Source organism: Neophocaena asiaeorientalis, unplaced genomic scaffold, assembly GCF_003031525.2.
Source record: "Neophocaena asiaeorientalis asiaeorientalis breed wild unplaced genomic scaffold, Neophocaena_asiaeorientalis_V1.1 scaffold44, whole genome shotgun sequence".
In the NCBI taxonomy this organism is placed as follows: Eukaryota; Metazoa; Chordata; class Mammalia; order Artiodactyla; family Phocoenidae; genus Neophocaena; species Neophocaena asiaeorientalis.
In genome coordinates this window covers 1,482,755-1,504,397 of record NW_020173678.1, presented here as the reverse complement: position 1 = coordinate 1,504,397, position 21,643 = coordinate 1,482,755, and the positions used below count along the sequence as shown (strand labels likewise).

General features: G+C 57.7%; 1 protein-coding gene across 1 annotated transcript in view; it reads right to left on the bottom strand.

Annotated features, from left to right (window-relative positions):
- The window catches only part of NAV1 (neuron navigator 1), a 126,177-nt gene that overhangs the window by 62,364 nt on the left and 42,170 nt on the right, over positions 1–21,643 (bottom strand). The window contains exons 2-3 of the mRNA XM_024749651.1: positions 20,017–20,119; positions 15,322–15,687 (exon numbers count right to left, since the gene is read on the bottom strand). Coding sequence (XP_024605419.1) covers positions 15,322–15,687; positions 20,017–20,119 — 469 coding nt within the window. The remainder of the gene's footprint in view (positions 1–15,321; positions 15,688–20,016; positions 20,120–21,643) is intronic.

Sequence of the window (21,643 nt, the reverse complement as noted above, 5' to 3'; positions counted from 1 at the left end):
GCACACCACGCAAGGGTCTGTGCCTGCATCCAGGAGGCATTTCCAGTTGACTGACCAGGAAGAAAGATGTAAAGATTTTAGAGCAGAGTAAGAAAAAAAGTGGGATCAGTGGGAGGGCTCTCCCACTCACTGCTTCTCCCACCTTCTTCCAGCCCATCCCTGCTCCTGGGAGGGGCTGAGTGTGTAAGGTCGCTCCCAACCCCGAAGTGACCCGGGCAAAGGGGAAAGACTGTATCTTAGATATGGACAGATTACATCCGCAATTTCTTAAAGCAACAGAAACAACGCCAGCAATGGAATTTTTTTTAAAGGCCCGAAGGCCGGAGCTTGAACCACAGAGCAGCAGTATCTCTGGGTTTGGGTAGCGTGTGTGACAGCCCCACGCAGAGACCCAGGCCGGCGTGTTCCCCTAGGCCTCTCATCTCCAAACTTCGGCGGCCCCGGCCGTTAAGGCAGACGGCAGTCACCCTCCTCCAGAGCCCCTCCGCACTCCCCACCTTCAGGGAGGTGTGGACGGTGCTCTGAGACCCAAGCATGGCCCTCCTCCCTAAAAGCCCGCCTGGCTCCAGTCCTCTGCGTGCCCAGCGCCACTGACCTGGGGCTGCAGCTCTAAGGGGTGACCCGCAGCTCTGGAGGGTGGGAAACCTCTCAGAGGGAGCTCTGTCCTGGATCCCTGAACAGACTGAGTTGCGGAGGGGTCTGTTTCTGAGGGCGCATGTGCTGCGGCCAAGTTTTCCAAATATGCTTTGAGCCCAAAGGGGAGTAAAGAGCTGCAGTGATCCCAGCACCGAGCTGTCAGGCGACCCCCTAGCATGGGGGGAAATCGATTTCCATTCCCTTTACTGTCTCTGAGTGGTTTGGGTGGTGAGATTCAGGAAAGGTGCACCAGGGTCCAGGCTGAGCAGCTGTGGGGGGGAATCCGAGGAATGCAGGCTCTGCAGCAGCATCTCCCACCTCGTGGCCCGGGCCAGGCCCCACCCGGGCTCTTCTGTAACTTCCCTGCACCCCATCCTCACCACCAGCCTACACGGAGGGTGAGCGGGATGGATCCTCTGCGCTGGGGCCCGCCTGGGTCATCTGGGGAACAGCTTACGCGGGACGTGCACCGTGAGGGATTCTCTTTAGCCCCAGCCAGCATGGAATCCCGGGTAAAACGACTTTGTCTCAGCCAGAGGAATGTCACCAGCAGGGGATGTTTTCCTCTAGATCTAGCTGTGCGTTTTCCATCAGGTTTCCTCCTTTGTGGCTTTCTTGAAGAGGGTAAGGCACAGGGGTTTACTTGGAGGACTAGATTTTTGTGCAGGGAACTGAGCCATCCGCTCCCCCCTCCCCCGCTGCCCGCCACACACACACCATGACGGCCTTCACAGCCCTGCTGAGCTGTGGGCCTCTCCCCCTGCGTCACACCCAGCCGCCGCCCACCCTCCCTGCAGCCCTCCCCTCCCTGCATTTCACCCCCAACAGCGATGGGGGAACTGGCCAGAAAGAGAGCAAGCCAGCCAGCCGGCAGCTCAGCCCAGGGAAGGGGTCCCAGATTTCTGAGTCCCCTGCTAAGAGGATTCTGGGCTGGAGGATCTGTAAACCCCCTCCTCCTTGGAACTGGTTCCTGTCAGAACCCAAAAGGATCTTAGGTTTCCCTGCATAAGTTCCTCTTTCCTCCTCAAGGAGGAAGGTGGGCTGCACGGAGATCCTACCTTCCTCCAGCTTGGGACCCACCATCCTGCTTGGTAGAGGCTTCCACAGGGTAAGGACAGGGTCCCTGGAGACTCTGCTCCTTAAATAAATAGCATGCAAATTAGCACCTGCTATTCCCAGCCACCAGGTCAAGGCGCGTTGGGTAACTAGACAGCAGTGCTGTGTGGGGGCTTCTGTGAAGACAGGAAACCTCAGCCTGTTGGGTCAGCAGCCCCGACCTCGCCCCTCACGGGGGTGTGGCCAAGTATGGGGGCGTGGCCCAGCTGCTCTGACCACAGTGAAGGGCACACAGGGGTGACTGAGCTCTTCTTTGTGGGTCCCAGGCTGCAGAGTTGTAGCCTGCGGCAGGATGAAGGGGGAGACACCTGCTGAGAGGGAGCTGAGAGTTAGGCTCTTTTCCAGAAAGAAAACCCAGCCAGAGAGGAAAAAGGCCTGCATCTCAGACAGCCTCCTCTTCACAGCCCTCGGGAGCCCAGATCACGTGTGTGCCCTGTGCCAGGCCCAGCAGAGTGGCTCTTTACAAGGGGGAAACTGAGGCACAGGGAGGCCAGGAAATGTGCAAAGCACAGGACGGCGCCCAGACCAGCACGCACGCATCTTTCAGCCTGATTCCCTCCCCAACCCCTTGCCACACACACCTGGGATCTCAGTCCCCAGGGCTCTGGACCAATGTTCCGTTTCCAACAGAGACATCTGAGAAGACCGTGGGAGGCCCTGGTCCTCTCCCTAACAACAGTCTCAAGGCAGACGGGGCTGATTAGAGGCAAGAAAAGAAGAGAAAGACTTGCCAGGAAGTGCCATGTGGTCTGAGTTCCCGTTTCACCTGTCTGGGCCCTGGTTGCACCCCTGATTCCTGGTGAGCCAGGGAAGTGAGACCCCTCAGAAGACTAGGTACCAGGGCAGGCTCTGTCTCTGGACCGATGCCTACTCCCCTCTTTCCCCTCAGTTACGAGGCTGTTCCCTCCTTTAGGTAGGAAAGTCTCTGCCCCTGCACAAGTCTCGGCCAGCAGACGAGCCCCCTCGGCCCTCGGGGGAAGCTGGGCCCAGAGACCCCTGCATGTCCTGGCCGCGCGCACCAAGCTGGTAGCATCCGGGCAGACAGAACAAAGAGCGTTTCACCACACAGACAGGGGTGATGAGAGAGTCAGCCCAGAATGCGGGGGGGCGGGGGGCGGTGAGTTAGCCGGTGTCCACACTGGTGGGGCCTCACGCTGTCCGTGGGGAATGACCTCACTACATCTCTAATCCCTGCTTTTACAAACCTACCCCCGCGTCCCCCGATGACCCCACTGAATTCTGGGGGATCATCTGTTGTGACCTTGATAGAAGAAATCTATAAAAATCATTCCCGGCCTCTGGGTAGCACATTCACATCATAAAATAGGATTTCATTCTCAAACAACCTAGTGATCTAGGGTGATTCAAGCTCAGGAAGGTTGAGAGCGTGGCCTTAGGTATTCTGGCCACAGGCATGGGAGCCGTGATGATGTGGGTCCCAGGCCAGGGGCTGTTGGATCCCCGGTGGACTTCTTGGCCTCTCAGGGAGGCCCGGGCCTTAGAGGGCTCCCTGTGCATGACCCTGGCGAGCTCTCTCGGCTCTGGACCCATTAGGGCTGTGCCTGAGCCCCGCACAGACGCACTTCTCATGGCTGGAGATCTGGAATGTCAGAGCTGAAACAGCCTTAGAGCTCCTCTGGCTCGGCGCCCAGGTGTTCACGGGGAGGGAAGGTGGGCTGAGGAAGGGCAGCCCTTCTGCAGACCCAGGCCGCCTGGCTCTGGGGCGGTGCTACCACTTCTTTCCAACTCCCTCCCCAGGGCAGCCTGGGCTCCAAGGGAGAGGTGGAGAGTGGGTGGGAGAGTGTGGGTCGGGCCTGGAGGGCAGATACCTGCGTGGTGGGGTGTCCCAAAGCCCAGCCCCAGATCCGGCTGAGGTGTTCCTGGGGCACAAAAGGAGCCAGCTGGAGGAGGGGGTCCCACTCCCAGCTGTGTGCCTGCTTCCCAAATATTTACACAACCTCTGAGGAGGCCTGCCTTCCTTGCCACCCTGCAGCTGGGAGAGGCGGCGTCCCGCCAGATCGCACACAGTGGGCAACTGTTTCACATCGTCCCAAACCTCAGCGTCTCTGTGTGGTTCTGAGAGCGCAGGACAGATGGGGCGGTGGGAACGGAGACAGCAGGAGGCTGCCCGCCCTCCACAGGGCCTGCCGGACCCTCAGCTGCCCCCGGGCAGATGCGAGTGTGTGTGCGAGTGTGTGTATGAGTGTGAGACCCCCCAGGACAGCGCCGTGATTTCAGGCTGGCCGAAGCACCCGCTGACCCAGGTTCCCCGTTCCTGAGCTGGAGCTCCAATCTCTGCCTCCCGCCCCACCCCGCCCCGCCCAGATGATCCCAGCAGCTTCCCTTCACTGCCCCCTCACAGGAGCCAGGCAGACGCTTTGCAACACGTGTCCGATCTCATTGCTTCTCTGCCTGGAAGCTGCCTGTGGCTGCCCCTCACTTGTACTACCTGGCCCCTGGCTACACCCTGACCTCATTTCTGATCACCGTCTGTCTTGTTTATTCTGCTTCAGCCACACGGACCTCCCTGCATTTCCCTGAACACATGCCCATTCTTGCCCCAGGGCCTTTGCACATGCTCTTCTGGGCATCAATTACTGGAGAGTTTTCCCTGACCATGCTCCCCAACAGCCCCCACCCACCACTCTGTCCCTCACCCTGCTTCATCTTCCTTTATGACGCACAGCACCACCGATCTACCACGTATTTACCTGCTGGCTAGTTTGCCTTCTCTCTTTTGTATATGAGTTTAAGAATGATGACTTTTTCTCCTGCTGTACGCCCAAGTGTCTGTACAGCAGGTCTCTAGAAGTACTTACTGACCGTGTGAATAAGCAGCATGAAGTGGGCACTGTCATCCCCTTTCCCTTCAGACGGTGAGGCTAAGTCACTTATCCAGGGTCATGCAGGCCATAGCGGCAAACCGAGGATAAATCCGGGGCAACTGGACTCTGGAGCGCCCCACCGATGGCGCCAGCCTATCTCTCAAGAACAGGAAACTAACCACAGGGACTGGAGGAGCCACAAGGGACGGGACGGATGCTGCCACCCAGACCGCAGGGGCGACCGCTCGGAGCTGGGAAGAAAGGACCTCACACGGGGACCATCGAGGAAAGGTGAGCACAGGCACAGGGCGGCTGCAGGGGCTTGCCGCTCAGAGGGGACGGTGACAGGCAGGTGATAGCTGTGCCTCCTCTTCTAATCATACTCGGCGGAAAGCTGCGTCCTGGGAGCCTCTGCTGCCGGAAGTGCCACCGCCGGGCTCTGTCCATGGGGACAGCATTGCTCCTGAACTGCCCCTTTGTCATCAGACCCACAGGGGCCGAGACAGAAGCCAGACAAGGAAGAGGAGGCTGAGAGATTGAGAGGGTGGCCAGTGAGGAGAGGAGACAGGGAAGGGGCTGGATGGGGCGGAGCGGTCAGGAGCAGAGGGCAGCCGCGACGGTGGAGACGTGTCCCCGGGTCTGGCTGGAGACGGCCCACAAGAAGGAAGGGACAGGGCACAGGGCAGACCCCTCTTAATAGTTACTTATTTGGCTACGTGCGCCGGGTCTTAGTTGCGGCATGCTGACTCTTAGCTGCGGAATGCATGGGTGGGGTGGGGGCGTCTAGTTCCCCGACCAGGGATCGAACCCATGCCTCCTGCACTGGGAGCGCAGAATCTTCCCCGCTGGACCACCAGGGAACTCCCTGGACCCCTCTTAACACGAGCCGGCCAAGGCGGGCAGAGCAGGCGGGCTGGTGAGACACTGGTCCCTCCACCTCTCGGACACTCTGCGGCCTGTGTGGCTGGCGCATGCCCCGCCCTCTGCCAGGGAAGCCTCTTTGTATCCAGCCCCTCACACGTGTGTCTGGGTGGCTCTCCCCTCACCCCCGCTTGGCTGCACGTCCCGCGCACTGGCTCTGTTTACCGCCTGTGCCAGCCCCAGCATCATCTTGTCCACCCGTCTCTCCGTGACCCTGACCTGTGGATTGGTGAGCACTTGTCTGTCTCTACCATAGCTGCCTGCCTGCGGTCTCTCAAGGCCTGACTCGTTCTGCCTGTTTTCCAAATCCAAACCTTAATGCACCTGCCTGTGCTAGCTCCATCATGGCCCCGACGTACAGGCAATAGCAACTCAGTCCCGCAGCCTCTCTGGGGCAGCCCGGGCACAGCCCAGTGGGTGGGTGCCCAGCCTGGCCTGCTGGCCTTTCTTCAGCCTCAGTGAATGGTCCTTTGCTGCCCGGCCAGAGACATCTGATACCCCAGAGGCCAGAGCTGGCCCCTCGCGAGCATCCTGGGACAGCTCAGCCTTTGAGCCACGGTCAACAGAGCCTGTATTCATGAGGCGTGTGTCGCTCCTTCTGCCCTTGCCCTGAGCTCCCGGCTGTGGCTGCTCTGTGGTTTGCAAAGCACGACCCTATCCTTGAAGACGGAGCAGTCACTTAGGGGCTTTCCGGGAGGGGGCCTCCAACAGCACGGCCTGCTGGGTGTTGAGGGGAGCTCCTTCTGCAGTGGCAGTAAGGCCTGTGACCCCCGCCCCCAAGCTTAGGGACACACATACTACACATAAATGGAGGCAGCGGGCGAGCTGGAGAGAGCACGGGACGGGGAGGGCAGGTGTCAGCGGCGCCCGGCTCTGCTCCCGTGCTGCCACTTTTAAGTTATGAGCTCCTGGCCAGCCGGTGAAGCTGAGTTCCACTTTCCTCGCTTGTAAATTGGGGAAAAGAATACCTGATTCACAGAGCTGTTAAGATTAAATAAGACAGTGCCACAGAAGTGTTTTGTAAACCACGTGTGCCGTGCAATTGTTAGAGAATTATAAAAGCACGAGTTACTACAGCACAAATTATACACACAAGTTCCAGGACGACCCCGAGTCGGGTAGCAGTCCCACTGCAATGGGGTGAATTTGGGGAGGCTTCCAGCAGGGGTGGCGGGAGGAACCAGGCACAGACAAGTGAGCGACTAGGTATCCCCCCCCAACCCCCCAGCTGGGCAAGTCCCCCTCTGCAAACAGCGTTCAGACCTTCAGAGCGCTGGTTTTCTAGGCTCCAACCGAGAGAGGGGAGGGAGGTAACATTTGCCGAGCACCTGCTGCATACCTAGCACGTTATTACGATGTACTCCATAACATCCTCACGACGACCCTATTCCCGTTGGACCAGCCCCACCAGAATGGACGCACAGCCTCCCCAAACCCTCAGAGCTGGGATCTGAGCCCACTCCAGACTTGGGCTCTTCCTGTAATATCAGATTGCATGGAATTTCCAGCACTCCACGAGCCCAGCTGGCTCATCCCAGAACATAAGGTGCGTGGGTGGGGAAAGGAGGAGGCCGACGATGAAGGAGAAGAGACAAGTGGACAGGCAGGCAGGCGGGCAGGACTGGTGGGGAGTTGCCAGACCCGTCTCCACGGCTTCCGCAACCCTTATCCGTCTTGACTGTCAACCAGCTTGTATATCATCAAACTCAGGGAAAACCCAGCAGCTCAACTGTAGGTTACTAGGACACACCACAGGGGCCCCTCCTCTGCCTGCATCCGTCGCCTTGGCAACCAGCACACATCCAGCTGCCCCTCTGGAATACCTGGCTCACGGCAACCTTCCAGCGACCCTGTTGGGTCTGAACAGACCCTGTGATTCCACCCCGCACACTCTCAGCAATGCTTTCACTATTCTGTTTTAGGAACGAAGGGTGTTTCGACAGCCACTGGCTCTCTGAAGCCATCCCCTCGCTCCCAACAGACCAGGAATCTGACTCCACAGCTCCTCCCTTCCCATCTTCCCTCTTTATAACTGATGTCCCTTGTATCCCACCTATGTCCCCTCTGCAGTTACTGTTCCCATAAACACACAGACACAGCCGCTCTGCAGGCACCTGTGACTCTCAGTCTGCGTGAACACCAGGATGCAATGCCCCTGGGAGCCGCCCTCAGCCAGTAACGACTGGGCGTCGAAAGATAAATATCCAGGCTTCCTGGCCCTCTGGGTGGGCACGTAATCCCCCAGAACCCCCAAGCCCAGCTGACCTCAACAGTGACCCGCACAGAACGCATCCTGCACTGGCTTCCTTCTCTCCCCGACCCACTTCCCCACCCCCATCAGTGCTTTCTGGAATCACCTCCCAAATAAACCACTTGCACGCAAATCTTTGTCTCGAGGTCTGCTTCTGGGGACCCCATCCCAGGACACACTTCATGTACGGCACACGTGTTTGAGTGAGGTACGGACGGCCCCGTTAGCCAGGTCACGGCGGGAGAGGACCCACGGTCACTCGCACGGTCCCGTGTGCAATGGGTTTGCTACACTGCAGAGCCCACGCTGGACCCGTGGCCGGTGGTCTCCAAGCCGCACAGGGCACCCTTTGCCACACGGTAGCACTGCATGAGCCGGCAGATGTGGGTCAGGACGCCGCCATCCTGCTTGGTGAACCACTTAGTTTGTCGTCCTCCCAGGGAGGCTCAGGAACAAGCACGAAGGTTAACACACACTTTTCCAAAGACCGTCTTGTCTTTCAGAAGGTGCGTGTGACAGCTTAGGGCCACCAGCTTGCTACCATCGGGCACCAAATGGCTAACATCTAACACTTACTCTATACAGAGTAAATGTGTTCACTAATTCGGTGCTCGCACCAGCCTTACAGACTAGGGTGCCACCACTCTCTGCTTTTTCTAGACAAGGGAACTCGGGCAGAGGGAGAGCAGGCACCCACAGTGACACGCAGAGCTCATGAGAAGAGCCAGGGCCCTGTCTAGCCGTGAGCCGTACTCCACACCATTCTGCAACCCCGCCGGTCCTGGCGTGCCATGTCGGCAAGCCTGTGCTCCAAGGCCGGTTCATTTAACTCTGCACCACAGGACGGAAAGTACATCGGACGGTGTAAAAATGCAAAACAAGATCACCCCCCTCAACAGAGTCAAAGCCCAAACTCTGTGAACTCATCTGTCAAGTTGAAGAAATCTTATGTGGATACTCTAACAGCCCCTAATTAAGCCAGAGGCCACCAGTTAAATGAACAGAACCGTAAGTTGAAACCAGAATAAATATTTCAGACCGACAGTTCTTCATACTTTTTAGAGCACTCTTACTCTTTTCCACTTGATCCTCCCAAGGCACAAATGATGACCTTTTTACAAATGAGCAAACGGGGACTTGCTTAGTGCCACGCCGCGAGCTAGAGGGGAGCTCAGGAGGGAGCCCCGGATGCTCAGATGCTCCTTCCCCTGCACCCAGAGAAGGTCGGCCGAGGCCACGTGCATGAAGCTGCAGGTCACCGTTAGATGTCGCCCCCGAAGAGGCAACGGCCACTGTCTGCATCAACTACACCTCACTCCTGCTGCTGCCGTGGATACCGCAGGCATCTTTTAGATGTGAAGCCCTTCAAGGGCAGGAGCTGATTCCTTCCTGAACTTGAACGCCGGGTCCTCCCCAGGATGGCCCCCTACCCCTCTGCCCCAATCCTTGTGTTCCACGGGCAGAAGTCCGGCCTGGTCCAGCCGCCCACGGGGTGGAATGCCTGCCACGTAACAGAGGAGACAGGGGCAGGGGAGGAAGACTCTCCTCCCTGCCCACTCACATTCCAGAGTTCTCCTCTCTCTGTACAAACCCTACAAACCCAGTGCCCCTTGCAGGAGGATTCTGTCCCTAAAGGGGGTGGGGTTTGGCATCCTGGGATCAGCCATCTGGAGCCCAGTGAGTGATGTTCCTTCTCAGGAGGGGGCTGCCCAGGCCCAGGCCACTCAGCAAGGCAGGAGGCTTTCGTTAAGGCTTGGGCTCCTGCCTCTGGGAGCAAAAAGCCAGCCTGGGAGGAGACCGGGGCCTACAGTTTATTTTATTTGACATTTTTCAACGTCAGGACACTTTAGCACCAAGGAGGAAACGAATCCCATCTGTTCCCGAGCTCCTGAGCACGGTTTAAGAGGACAGGCTGGGGAAGGAGGGGACGAATAGGGACAGGGCAGGAGCAGCCAGCCGCCATGCGGGGCAGGGACCACCCGACGGTGGAGCCCCGCTGCCCCCGGCACACCCGCAGGGCTCTGTCTAAAGCTCTGCGGTCCTTGGTCGAGGTCGCCAGACAGCGGTCCTGCCAGGGCTGCAGAGGCTACCCTACCCCAGGTGAAGGGTGCCCCCGGGAGGGTGTGACAGCAGCACTGCTGGTGATGCAGCTGGGGTTCCTGCCCACCCAGACCACCATTTACACAGACGGAAGTGGAGACGGTGAGAGGCACGTGCAAGTCAAAGGAGGGAGGGGCTGGAGGGCACACACAGCCCCGTCCGCACGCCCCCACCCCCCGCCGGAGCCCACACTCACCTCTGTAGGTGCAGCATCCCCACCTCCCACCCCAACACTGGGGGTCAGGCGTGTGCAGATGGCTGTGGAACTCATCTCCTTATTTAGATTAAATTCCAGACCTCCCTATTTTTAGAAAAACAAATCTCTCTTCTCTTTCAGGAGGTAAAAATGTCCTGAGCTGCCACCTAGGGCAGCCGGCAGCCAAGCCGATGCTGTCCACGGCGTCAGGCTCTGGATGTCACCCTGCCAGGACCGGGCAGATCAGTCCAGGTGCCAAATTTTTAAGAGGATCATTGACAACCTGAGAGCTTCCAGAGGAGGGTAATGAGGACAGGTGGGATCTGGAAAACTGGGTCATTTCAGGAAGTACTGAAATGAGTTGGGGACTCTTTCTTTTGTAGAGAAGAGACTATCTGAACCATCATTAAAAGCATGTTGAAATGTTTGGATAAAGACTTCCACTTAGTCTGTTTTTCTCAGATGACAACATTTGAATCAACAGGCAGAAGTGAAGCAGATTTCAGGTGAATACTTAAATGCTTTCTTGTAATCTTACGCGATTTGGAGTGGAATAAGCTCCCCCGGCACCGTGCCCACCCAAATCAAGGCTGAGAGATGCTGTCGGGGTTACTATGAAGAAGATTTGTTAACTTTGTGGGAAGACAGACTAGCCCCCAAATCACTGAGAAGCGTCAGAAAAATACGGCTTCCTGAGGTAGGAGAGGTAGGCCGGGCATGAGACTTGGAATTTGTATTTTTAAAAAGCCCCAGCAGCGGGCTTCCCTGGTGGCGCAGTGGTTAAGAATCCGCCTGCCAAGGCAGGGGACACGGGTTCGAGCCCTGGTCCGGGAAGATCCCACATGCCGCGGAGCAACTAAGCCCGTGTGCCACAACTGCTGAGCCTGCGCTCTAGAGCCCGTGAGCCACAACTACTGAAGCCCGCGCGCCTAGAGCCCGTGCTCCGCAATAAGAGAAGCCACCGCGATGAGAAGCCCACACACTGCCTTAAGAGTAGCCCCCGCTCACCGCAACTAGAGAAAGCCTGCACACAGCAACAAAGACCCAATGCAGCCAAAAATAAATAAATAAAATTTTTTTAAAAAACTAAAAAAAAGCCTCAGCAGCTATAAAACTCTTGGAGAAAGACATTGGGGAAAAGGTTCATGACATTGGATTTGGCAATCATTTCTTGGCTATGACACCTACAGTGTAGGCAACAAAAGAAACAAGAGATAAACTAAACTTGACTGAAATGAAAAACTTTTGCGCATTAAAGGGCACCATCAACAGAATGAAAAGGCAACCCACAGAATGGGAGAAAATATGTGCAAATCGTATGTCTGATAAGGGATTAATACCCAGAATATATAAAGAACTCCTACAACTTAACCACAACAACCAAACAACCTAATTAAAAAATGGACAAAGGACTTGAATAGATCTCTCTCCAAAGAAGACATATGAATGGCTAATAAACACATGAAAAGATGTTCAACATCTCTAGTCATTAGGGAAATGCAGATTAAAACCACTTCATACCCATCATGATGGCTGTTATTAAAAAAACAAGCACATGGAAAACAACAAGTGTTGGCGAGAATGTGGAGAAAAGGCAGCCCTCATGCACTGCAGGTGGGGATGGAAAATGGTGCGGCCACTCTGGAAAACTGTATGTGGTTCCTCGAAAAAATTAAAAATAGAGCTACATATGATCCAGCAATTCCACTGCTGAGAATACACCCAAAAGAATCGAAAGCAGATTCCTGAGGAAATATTTGTACACTCATGTTCATAGCAAGCAACCCAAATGTATATCAGTGGGTAAATGGATAGACAAACTGTGGTCTGTATATACAATGGAATATTATTTGGCCCTAAAAGGGAAGGAAATTCCGACTGCTATCACATGGATGAAACTTGAGGTAATGATGCAGAGTGAAGTAAGCCAGTCTGAAAAAGACAAATACCGTGCGGTTTCCAGTTCTGTGAGGTCCTTAGAACAGTCAAGCTCAGAGAGACAGAACGAGGAAGGGTGGGGTGGGGGGCTGGAGATGGGGGCTGGGGAGTCAGTGTTTAACGGGTGCAGAGTTTCAGCTTGGGAAAATGAAAAAGTCCTGGAGATGACGTCAGTGATGGTGACACGGCAATGTGAACGTAATTACCACCACTGAACTCTTAAACTTAAAAGCAGGTAAGGGCTTCCCTGGTGGCGCAGTGGTTGAGAGTCCGCCTGTCGATGCAGGGGACGCAGGTTCGTGCCCTGGTCCGGGAAGATCCCACATGCCACGGAGCGGCTGGGCCCGTGAGCCATAGCCGCTGAGCCTGCGCTCCGCAACGGGCAAGGCCACAGCAGAGAGAGGCCCGCGTACCGCAAGAAAAAAAAGCACTTAAGATATTAGCCACGTATAAAACCATGTTTTACTATAATTGTTTAAATATATAACTTCAAGTATATGATGGTTTTAGCAGCTGCATTCCCTTCCGCATCCTGGTTTGCTGAGCTTCAGTTTGAAGAATCTGCCTTCCCTGAGCTCACCCAGATGGGCAACCCGGAATCGGCCAGGCATTGGGATGGAGCGGGGAGGGCTGATTCCGGACTGAACAAGGGCTTGGGAAGAGCCCCAAGTGGGCGATCCCCCATCAGGGGATGGACGGAGGGCACCGAGAAAGCCTCGGGGTTACTGCCATCCTCCACGTCTCACCGGGATGGCCTGTGACTGTGTCAGCTGGGGTCGGGGGCGGGGGGGGGGGGCGAAAACCCGGCGGCGAGCCTCACCTGTCCTGCTCGCCCAGTGCTGAGACTTCTGAGAGTCAGGAAGTGAATGGTCATGGGCAGTGGCCAACGGGGAAGGGATGGGGTGAGAAGGGAATAGCCCTGCCTGTCTTATGAGTAGGAAAAGCAATTTTCTTAGGAGCAGGACGTTTTCTAAGTTAACCTGGATGGAAACCAGTGGGAGAGAAAGGGGCTGGGCAAGTGCGGCTCAGGTTCCCTGGAAGCCAGGATGCCCCACTTCTAGTGAAAGAACACAGCACTTAACTGTGAAAACACATAACTGAGGAGTGATTGGTTATATTCAAATTACTGGGGGTTATAAACGGATTCCCCTCAACTCTGACTGCTTAAGGGCATTGAAGGATGGGTGTGTTGACAGTGCTGGCGGGATGTTAACGCCACAGCCCCCTTAGAACTGGCTTGTTGAGAGTTGCTGCTAATTGCAGACTGACCATAAAAACTCATGTGAAATGATCTTGGCGCCAGCACTGCAGTTCGCAGGGAGGACCACTTTGTGGGTATCGCCACTCTGTTCCGTGTTCCCTGCAAACCCCACGCTTCCCCAGGGCTGACGGGCATGAGTGCACAGGGAGGGAAGGTCCCATCCATGCCAGTCTAGTGAACTCTGCTTTTGCACTGATTCAGGAGCACACACACTGTCCAGAGGAACGACAACAAAGACAAGGTGCTAGAGGCCGAGTAAAGGGCGTCTTTCCTGGCTCCCCCGCCCAGCACTCCGTACCCACACACCCCTGAATCTACGTCCCCAGGATTGGCCAGCTGCTGCTACATCTGTCCCTGCTGCCGATCCTGATGGGGCTGTGCTTCACTGCCCAGTCCCTCAGGGCAAGCCTGGGACCCTCAGGGGGCAGGAGTCCCTCCCCTCCTTTAGAGGGTGATTTTAACTTTGATAGTAACAATAATAATAGCAATAAAAATCAACTAACATGGATTGAGCATTTACAGAGAGCCAGGAATTATCCCAAGCACTTTATGTAATTAATGCATTTAACCCTTATCATCGCCCTGAGATAAGTTCTATTATTATCGACAGACAAACCGAAGCCTAGAGAGCTTAAGTGACTTGCCCAAGCTCACAGCTGGTTAGGTGCCAGAGGTCCCACCACCTGCTTCAGACTGGGGTCTCTCCAAAGGCAGAGTCCTGGACGTGGGAGCTCTCTGCCCTGTCCAGCTGGGCGATGTCAGAGGGCAGGGACCCAACACTTCCTCAGAGGAGAACGGCTTCCTGGGGCAGAGGCTGTACAGAGCAGCATCAGATGCCAGGCTCTCCTCCACCTAGCACAGCCTCTGCACCCACGAGGAGCTGCACAACTGTCTCCGGCCCCAGCCCCACGCTGGCGGAGCTGACAAGAGGTGGGCCGGCCCCTGGGGCTTACAAAAAGTAAACAACCCCATTCATGAGTCAGTTGTTTTGCTCCAAAGCAGCCTGTCATCGGGACAGGCCCTGCCAGGTCCGGTCCTCCCAGTACATCCCTGGGGTGGGGAGCAGTGGACAGCCTAGAGCTCAGCGACCTTCCACTCCCTTCCAGTTCGAGCTGTTTACTGGGGAGAGGTAGTTCCAAGCGGGGTGGGGAGGGAAACTGCGGCTACCCGTGTGGTCCCTGGGAGGGTCCAGCAAACCAAGAAGGGCGAGTGGAGGTAGAGCCAGCCGGAGATGCCTGAGAGCTTCCAGAAGCTGTGCAGTGCTCTGGTCTCAGCTCTTGGACCCTGAAGTCCCTAGCAATCCTTTCTTCCTGTCCTCTCCCCTCATGTACCAGACTGCGCGCCCCCGCCACCGCAAGCTGCTCCACAAACCCAACCCTGTCTGTGGGGCAGAAAAAGATGAGAAGAGGAAGACGGGAAAGAAGGGTTTGACGGAGGGTGCCGCGTCTGGGTCAGACTCGGAAGTTGAAGCGCTGACAGAGGTTTGCACAGGAAGAGACCAGAGGAGGAGAAAGGGGGCCAGGGTGGGGTGGGGACAGGGCTTGGGGCCCAGCGTTGGAAGCAGAGCTAGTACTGCGCTCCGCTCTCCAGCGCTCCCAACACACGCCCTTGGCCTCTCTTCTCAGTAGTCCCTCGAGGAAAAGGGACCCTGCCACCCTGACTCTCAAATAGGGAGGTCAGGCTGTCCCACGTGCACGCTTACAGCACAAGAATCCTCCAGGGCCCAGACCACCAGCGGGTCGGGGGCGGAGACCAGAAGGAGGGCGGGGCTGCCACAGAATGACAGCTGCAGGGGCCAATGAGGGGGCACCTTCGCTGACCAATCAGCTCCTCAGACATCGCCCCCCCCCACACACCCCGCCCAACCTCAGCAGCCTCGCGCGACAGCCCACACGACGCCCCCCACTGGCTCCTTGTCACAGAACAGCTTCCTTCCCCGGAGCGAAGTCCATCCACCCTTATGGGATCCACGCGCTGCGCTGTCCGTGGTCCCCTCGCCCTCCCTGGGGTCCATCCGCCCTTCTGGCGTCCGCGCACTCGACTGTCCTCCCCCCAGCTGCCCACGGGCCGCTCCTACCCGGTGGTGATGTCGTCGTCCTCCGTCATCGTCTTGCCCATGAGGTCGCTGTCGCTCATGTAGCCGGACTTGAGGTCCACGTCGTCCGAGTCCAGGGACTCGACCAGCTCCAGGCGCGAGATGTGGCCAAGCTTGCTGGGGGAGCGCATGGGCATGGTGTGCGCGTAGTGTGCGCGCTCCCCGTGCATGTACCAGGAGGGCGGCCCCTCCGAGCGGCAGCTGCCGCCCACCGACGGCGCGTCCCCGGCCTGCAGCCGCGGGCTGGACTGGCCGTAGCGCCAGGAGAGGGGCGACGAGCGGTTGGACAGGCTGGACACACTGCGGGGGTTGGCGTCGTCGCTGTCGTAGCAGGTCATCTCGAGGGAGCTGGGCGGGTGGAAGGGCACTGGTTACTCTCCAGTCCAGCGCTCTGAGCCCGGTCCTCGGGCGGCTGTAATGCCTCCCTCCACTCTCCCGTCCTCCCGCCTCTGCCCCTCTGCCCCCCTGCCCGAGCTCCTGGGCCTCCTGGAGGCCTCTTAGGGTGTATGTTGCCCTGAGGTGTGTCAGCTCAGGTTGTCAAAGGAAGAGGCCGGTGAGCGCTAGGGAAGGAATCCCGTACACGGTAAGGGCACAGATTTTATAATATGACCTGGGTTTGAATCCTTTTCTACTATTTATGAGTCAGGAGGCCGAGGCAAGCCATCAACCTTGCCAAGCCTCCATCCCCTCATCTGTCAAATGGGGATAAAACTATAATAGCTACTTTATCATATATAGAGTTGTAAAGACCTGACACAGTGCCTGGTATACAGAAGGTGTGCAATGAACGGGAAGGGCCCCACGAGACCTGGGGGAGTCACCTGAGAGTGGAAGGCCTCGATCATTCATTTTGTTCAGGGAGTCTAACACCTCTTTTCTGTTACTGAACTCAGGGCTAGTTGCTTCCCAAACCAGAGACAGCAAAGTCAGGAGTGGGGTGTGGAGCATGTAGGTCCCTGAAAGACTAGCCCTGGCCAAGGCATGGGCATCGGGAGAAGCAGTGGAACCTCAGCAGAGGACAGAGCGGCCTTAGCCGGACAGAGGGGAGAACGTGGGAAAATGGACAGAGCGGGTGAAGCCTCAGGCCCTGCTTGGCCAGGCCAGGGAAGCAGGTCAGTGCTAGATGGCCTGAGCCCAGGGGGTCTGGAGCTGGGGAAGGAGAGGCCTCTCTCCCTCAGGGGCCAAGGTGGCTGCCTGGACAGGCAGAGACCCACAATCACCCCCCAGCCTAGCAGTGGTGCCAGCCCAAATCAACCACAGGTGGGGTCTCAGTGGCTTGGCCTAAATAGAGCCAGACAAGGTTAAATAAATGAGATGGGATCTGTGGGCCAAGAAAGCCGAGTGGCAAAGGAAAGCTGGGTTACAGAGCTCAGGAATCTTTAATCTGCAAACACATCCATTTCTTAGTCACTCTAGGGGGTCAAATGGAGTGAGACACTGATTTTTCTATTCTTGTTTTTGTAAAGTTCCTCGAAAATAACAAAATCCTCCAAAATTGTCTCTGTCAATCCTGAGAAAACAGGGTTTTATTTTTTGATCAAAAACTGGAGGGAGCTGTATGGGCCTTGACTGTGATGGTGGTCTGTGCAGAAGTCCTGTGGATGAGCAGGGGACCGGGATGGGCATGGCAATCAGTGAGCAGACTTCCTGGCCTGGTCCACACCCAGCTTCTCCCCTTGGGACTTCCTGTCTATCCTGTGTGTGGTACCCTGGGTACTTTCCCTTTCTAGTGACTCGGACCTCAGGGGGAACGGCAGTTCCCTGGGTGCTTGTGGTCCTGGGGGGTGGCAGGGGCGGCCTGCCTCGCTCACTGTGGCGGGTTGCCCTCTGCACACCCCGGCGGGTGCTTGGCACTCAAGACCGCATGGGCGGGGGTGAGCCCAGGACGGACGATCAGGCGAGTTCTCGAAGTGAGACTCAGTACCGGGCCTTGTGCAGCAAGTAGGGGCTTAGTAAAAACAAGCTGACCGGGGCTTCCCTGGTGGCGCAGTGGTTGAGAGTCCGCCTGCCGATGCAGGGGACGCGGGTTTGTGTCACGGTCTGGGAAGATCCTCCCCCAAAAAAAAAAAAAAAAAAAAAAAAAAAAAAGCTGACGGTGACAAGGGGGCGAGGAGCAAAAGGAAGAAGCCAGTGACGGCCCTGGTGACAGGACGATGGAGAGCTTCAGGGGAGCCCGTTTTGTAGCAAAACTAGCGTCGCGTGTGGGTTTGCCAAGTGCCAGGTCCCTCGGTCCTGTTCCCGGCTCGCGGCCTCGACCTCACTGCTCCCCTCTGTCCCCAAACACACCTCCAGACACCTCTGAGTCGGTGGTGGAAATTCTAGCTCAAACTTGGGTCCTTGATTTCCAGTCCTAGATTCCGCCCTTCAGTCTTGCTTCTCTCTGGGGAGGACGTTTTATGGGGTGGAGGGCATGGTGGGCCTGGAGCGGGTTGAGGGCGGAGTTCCACTTCCTCTCCGGCTGCAGCCCTCTGACCCACACTCTCTCCTTGCGGGGGAACAAGCCAGGGAAATAGGGGAAGTCGGATAGGAGGAAAGGTTTCTGAAAAGGAACTGAATCTAGAGGCAGCCTGTCAGCTCCAGGGTGAAAATAACCTTGCTGGACACACTCACTGGACTGTAAGCTCCTCCAGGACAGAGCCCGTGTTTGTCCTGCACTCAGCCGGCCGGGCTCTCAGCTCGCTGGACGCAGAAGCCACCCTGATCCACTCGTGAGACTCTGGCCTGTGACCCCTTCTCCGGAGCCCCCCCGCTGCACCTTCTCTAACTCAGGGCGTGTGCATACATCCTGTCCACTCCCAGGGCCGAGGGAAGGGCTGATTGATGGAAAGCACTTTAGTAAGTAAAAGGGCCGTTAAAAATTCAGGGAATCATTGTTTTGGCTATCAAAGTGTGAACCACGAATAACATAAACCAAAGCCTAAGACAGGAAGTGGCTCTGGGTCCACAGTAAACAGAAAAACCAGCTTCAGGGCTCTTGGTTCTTTTCCCATAAAGGGAGAGAGAAGCCAGAGGCCCGAGGTGCTGCCCACGCACCAGTCAACTTTATGCAAAAGGCTTCTGGCCTCCCTCTTCCCACTCTGCCCCCAAGCAGAAAGCAGCAGAGCCTGCCTGGGGTCAAGGTGCCTTAACTTGGAGGTCTGGGGGCTCAGAGGTCGAGGCACCAGGAGGCTGGGGGGCTGGGGGCTCAGAGGCAGGGGAACAGGAGGCTGGGGGCTCAGAGGCAGGGGAACGGGAGGCCGGGGCTGCTGCGGCTGCCCTTTCCCTGTGGCTGAGTCATCTGGGGTGTGACCCTCTCAGGAACGGAGCTCTCGCTGCCTTCTTTGGCATGGGACTGGCGGGTGATTTGGCGCTGAGCACCGTTCCAACAACTTCCCTGGCTGGGGGAAGGAGGACGTTCAAAATTTCATCCACTGGGTCCTTAAAATGGTGAGCCAAGCCAAGCCAGACCCCTGTCCCACCTGGGTTCTGCTCAGGGCTGGGAGGGCTGGAGGCGGGACACAGACGTAAAGGGACCTGAGTCCCAGAGGCTCCCGGAGCCCCACCATCCACTTTTTTTCTCAGCCCTCCCTGATCACATCCCTTTCATCACTAGTTGGGGTCCTGCTGGCCTGAGCAGAGGTAACCCCAGAGAGAAGAGGCTTTGCTTCATCATGTAAAATATTTTAGATGTCCGGGAGCAAAGGGCTGCGTGTCCAGATGGGATGGGGCCGGGGAAAGAGTGTGGGAAGGAAGGAGGAGGGAGTCTCAGCAGGGGAACCGGAGCCGATGGGTGGGAGCCACTGAGGCCAGACTTCAGCTCCACTTCATAGTCACAGCAACCCCACGAGGAAGGGATGGCTGAGAGGTAATGAGTTCTCTGTCACTGGAGGTAAGTAAAGTTGGTCTGCATATAACTTGGCCACACACTTGGGCTAAGAAAAACCCTTTTCACACTGCCTCTAGATCCCAACTTTGCTCTCATTTTCCAACCCCAGGAGATGGGGAGGAACTGGCTTCCAGGCCCTTTCTCCACCTTCCTGCTCCACAGCCCCCAGGATTTCTCAATCCTGGCTGTTTGCTCTCTACCCCCCGGGGTGTAGCCCGGCCCTCTGTCCCCCTTGGAGCTGACGGCATGAGCTCATCAGGCAGCCCAAGGAGACAGCGCGGGAAATTCTGAGTCACGGCAGAGCCTGAGGCCAGGACACCGGGCAGGGAGACGCTGTGGGAGGGGTCCTGGTGGGGGCTGCGAGGCTCTCGGGGGGCAGGTGGAGGGGGTCTGCATGGTATGGAACCTGGGCCACCGTGCTGGCCAGCGGCTGAGGGGCAAGAAGGATGCTGGGGGTCGGGAAGGGCATGTGGAAACTTCACAACTGAACAGGAGGGTAGTTAATAACCCCTGTGACCACGAGGAGACGGGCACCCAGCAGGCACATGGATGTGGGAGACCACAGCCTGAGCCCTGTGGTGGCTCCTGCTTCCCACCCCCCTTCCAGTGATGCTCCAGCCTAATGAAACGAAACCTAAGTCTCCAGCAGCAGCAGACACCGAGCAAGGCCACACTCCTCCCGTGGACACACGGACGTGGCCCCGGGGGCTGAGCGCGCACTGCTCAGACGCCCACCGACCTCGCACGCTCGGGCCACGGTAGCGGGCCCTGCCCCCCAACAATGGGAGGAAGAGGGGGCAGCTGGCTCTCACCTATGTGTCACCTGGGACCCTCGCAGGCTGGACATGGTCTCCTCCAGGTTCTGTCGTAGATCCAGGACGTTCTGCACCGTCCTCTTTCTCTGGGACTCCGGATCTAGAGTGGGGAGAGGAGAAGCTGGATGAGTGTAGAGGAGTCACTGCTGGGCCGGGAGGTGGCAGGTGACCATATCCCCAGGGGAGCGGTCCCGGGGGCACAAGGGTCTGCCTCTCAGGCCTTCCTAAGGGCCCTGGACATGCCCTGGAGTCCTGACGTCCCAGCCATGGACGGGGGCTGCAGGCAACGGCCTTCAGTGTCCTCCCAGAGCCCCACAAGACCACCCCAGCCTGGCGTCACTTTGGGGGGCCCCGCTTCTCCCAGCAGAGGCCCCGGCCCAGGCCCCAGAAGGTCTGCCCGAAACCCCGTCTCTGGAGATGTGTTGGTAAATGTTTAACAACCGGCTCTCGTAGGTGGGGATGCCCAGATGGATAGTGCTGGCCAGTTTCTGGGGTTTAAGTACCCCGCTGTGAGGCTGCCACCGTGATGTCGCCGACCCCAGAGTCAGGGGGAGGGGCTGAGGGTTGGCTCTGGGAGCTGATGTGAGCCAGCCCCAGGCTGGGAGCGTCTGCTGCTGGGGTCCAGGGGAGAGTTTGCCCAGAGCCCCCGAAACGCTGGCGGGCAGGGGGCAGTGAGCAACCATCTTCCGGGGCACGGGCTGAGCACAGGGCATCCAGACCCCAGGCCGGCGGTGTGAGCCCAGGTGAGGCTGTGCGGGTGCAGCCCCACCGCAGACCGTGCACCATCTGGGTCATGGAACCCAGCCTCGGTCTCCAGGCAGGACTTTAGCCTGGACAGAGGAGACTCCACCACAGCACCCAGAAACGTGCCCCATCGCCTTCCCAGGGTGGAAACACCCGAAAGTCTGAGGGTGCCGAGCGTGGAGACACTCAGGGACTCTGCTCTGCCCTCCGCCGATCCATCCAGGGAGCCTCGATGAAGCAGACACTGCAGCCCGCCCTGCTCCACGGCCTAGCGGGGACCTGGGACCCTCAGTCACTGAGTGCGGGTAGATCCCCCATTGCGTCCCTCAAAGGCACAACCCGTGGGAGAGTCACAGACCCACGGAGATGACAGCAGAGCAACGGGGAAGACCCCAGAGCTCTGACCCCGCAGGCTACCGGGCCCCCGATCCGGACCCTCGGGGGTCCTCGCCCCACCCAGAGCCAGCAGGAGTGTGCAGCTCTGCGAGCTGCCGAAGGGGACGTTTCTGAGTCCCTTCGGGAGGCACTTTGCCCCAAGACTAGGTCCGGCCGGCTGGCAGGCGGCTGCCCTGCCTGTCTGGTCAGCGAGGTGAGGGCTGCAGGAAGCCTTCCTAGAGCCTCGGAGGCACCTTTCCATAGAACCGGCTCCACGCGGAGCCCAGCCACCTCCCTCCCCTGGGGGCCTGGGGGCAGCCGGCAGGGAGGAGGGCAGGTCTCCTCGCGCAGCACGCCTGGGGGTGCCAGTGCCCGTTTATCCTGGCAAGGGTCACGTGGGAGCTGCTCCGTGGCTGTAATGATGGCTTGGTGTGGAGAACAGACAGGGACCCTGTCTGTGTACGTATATTTTTAAAGCTTGCTCCTGAAAGGCCTACATGGGGAC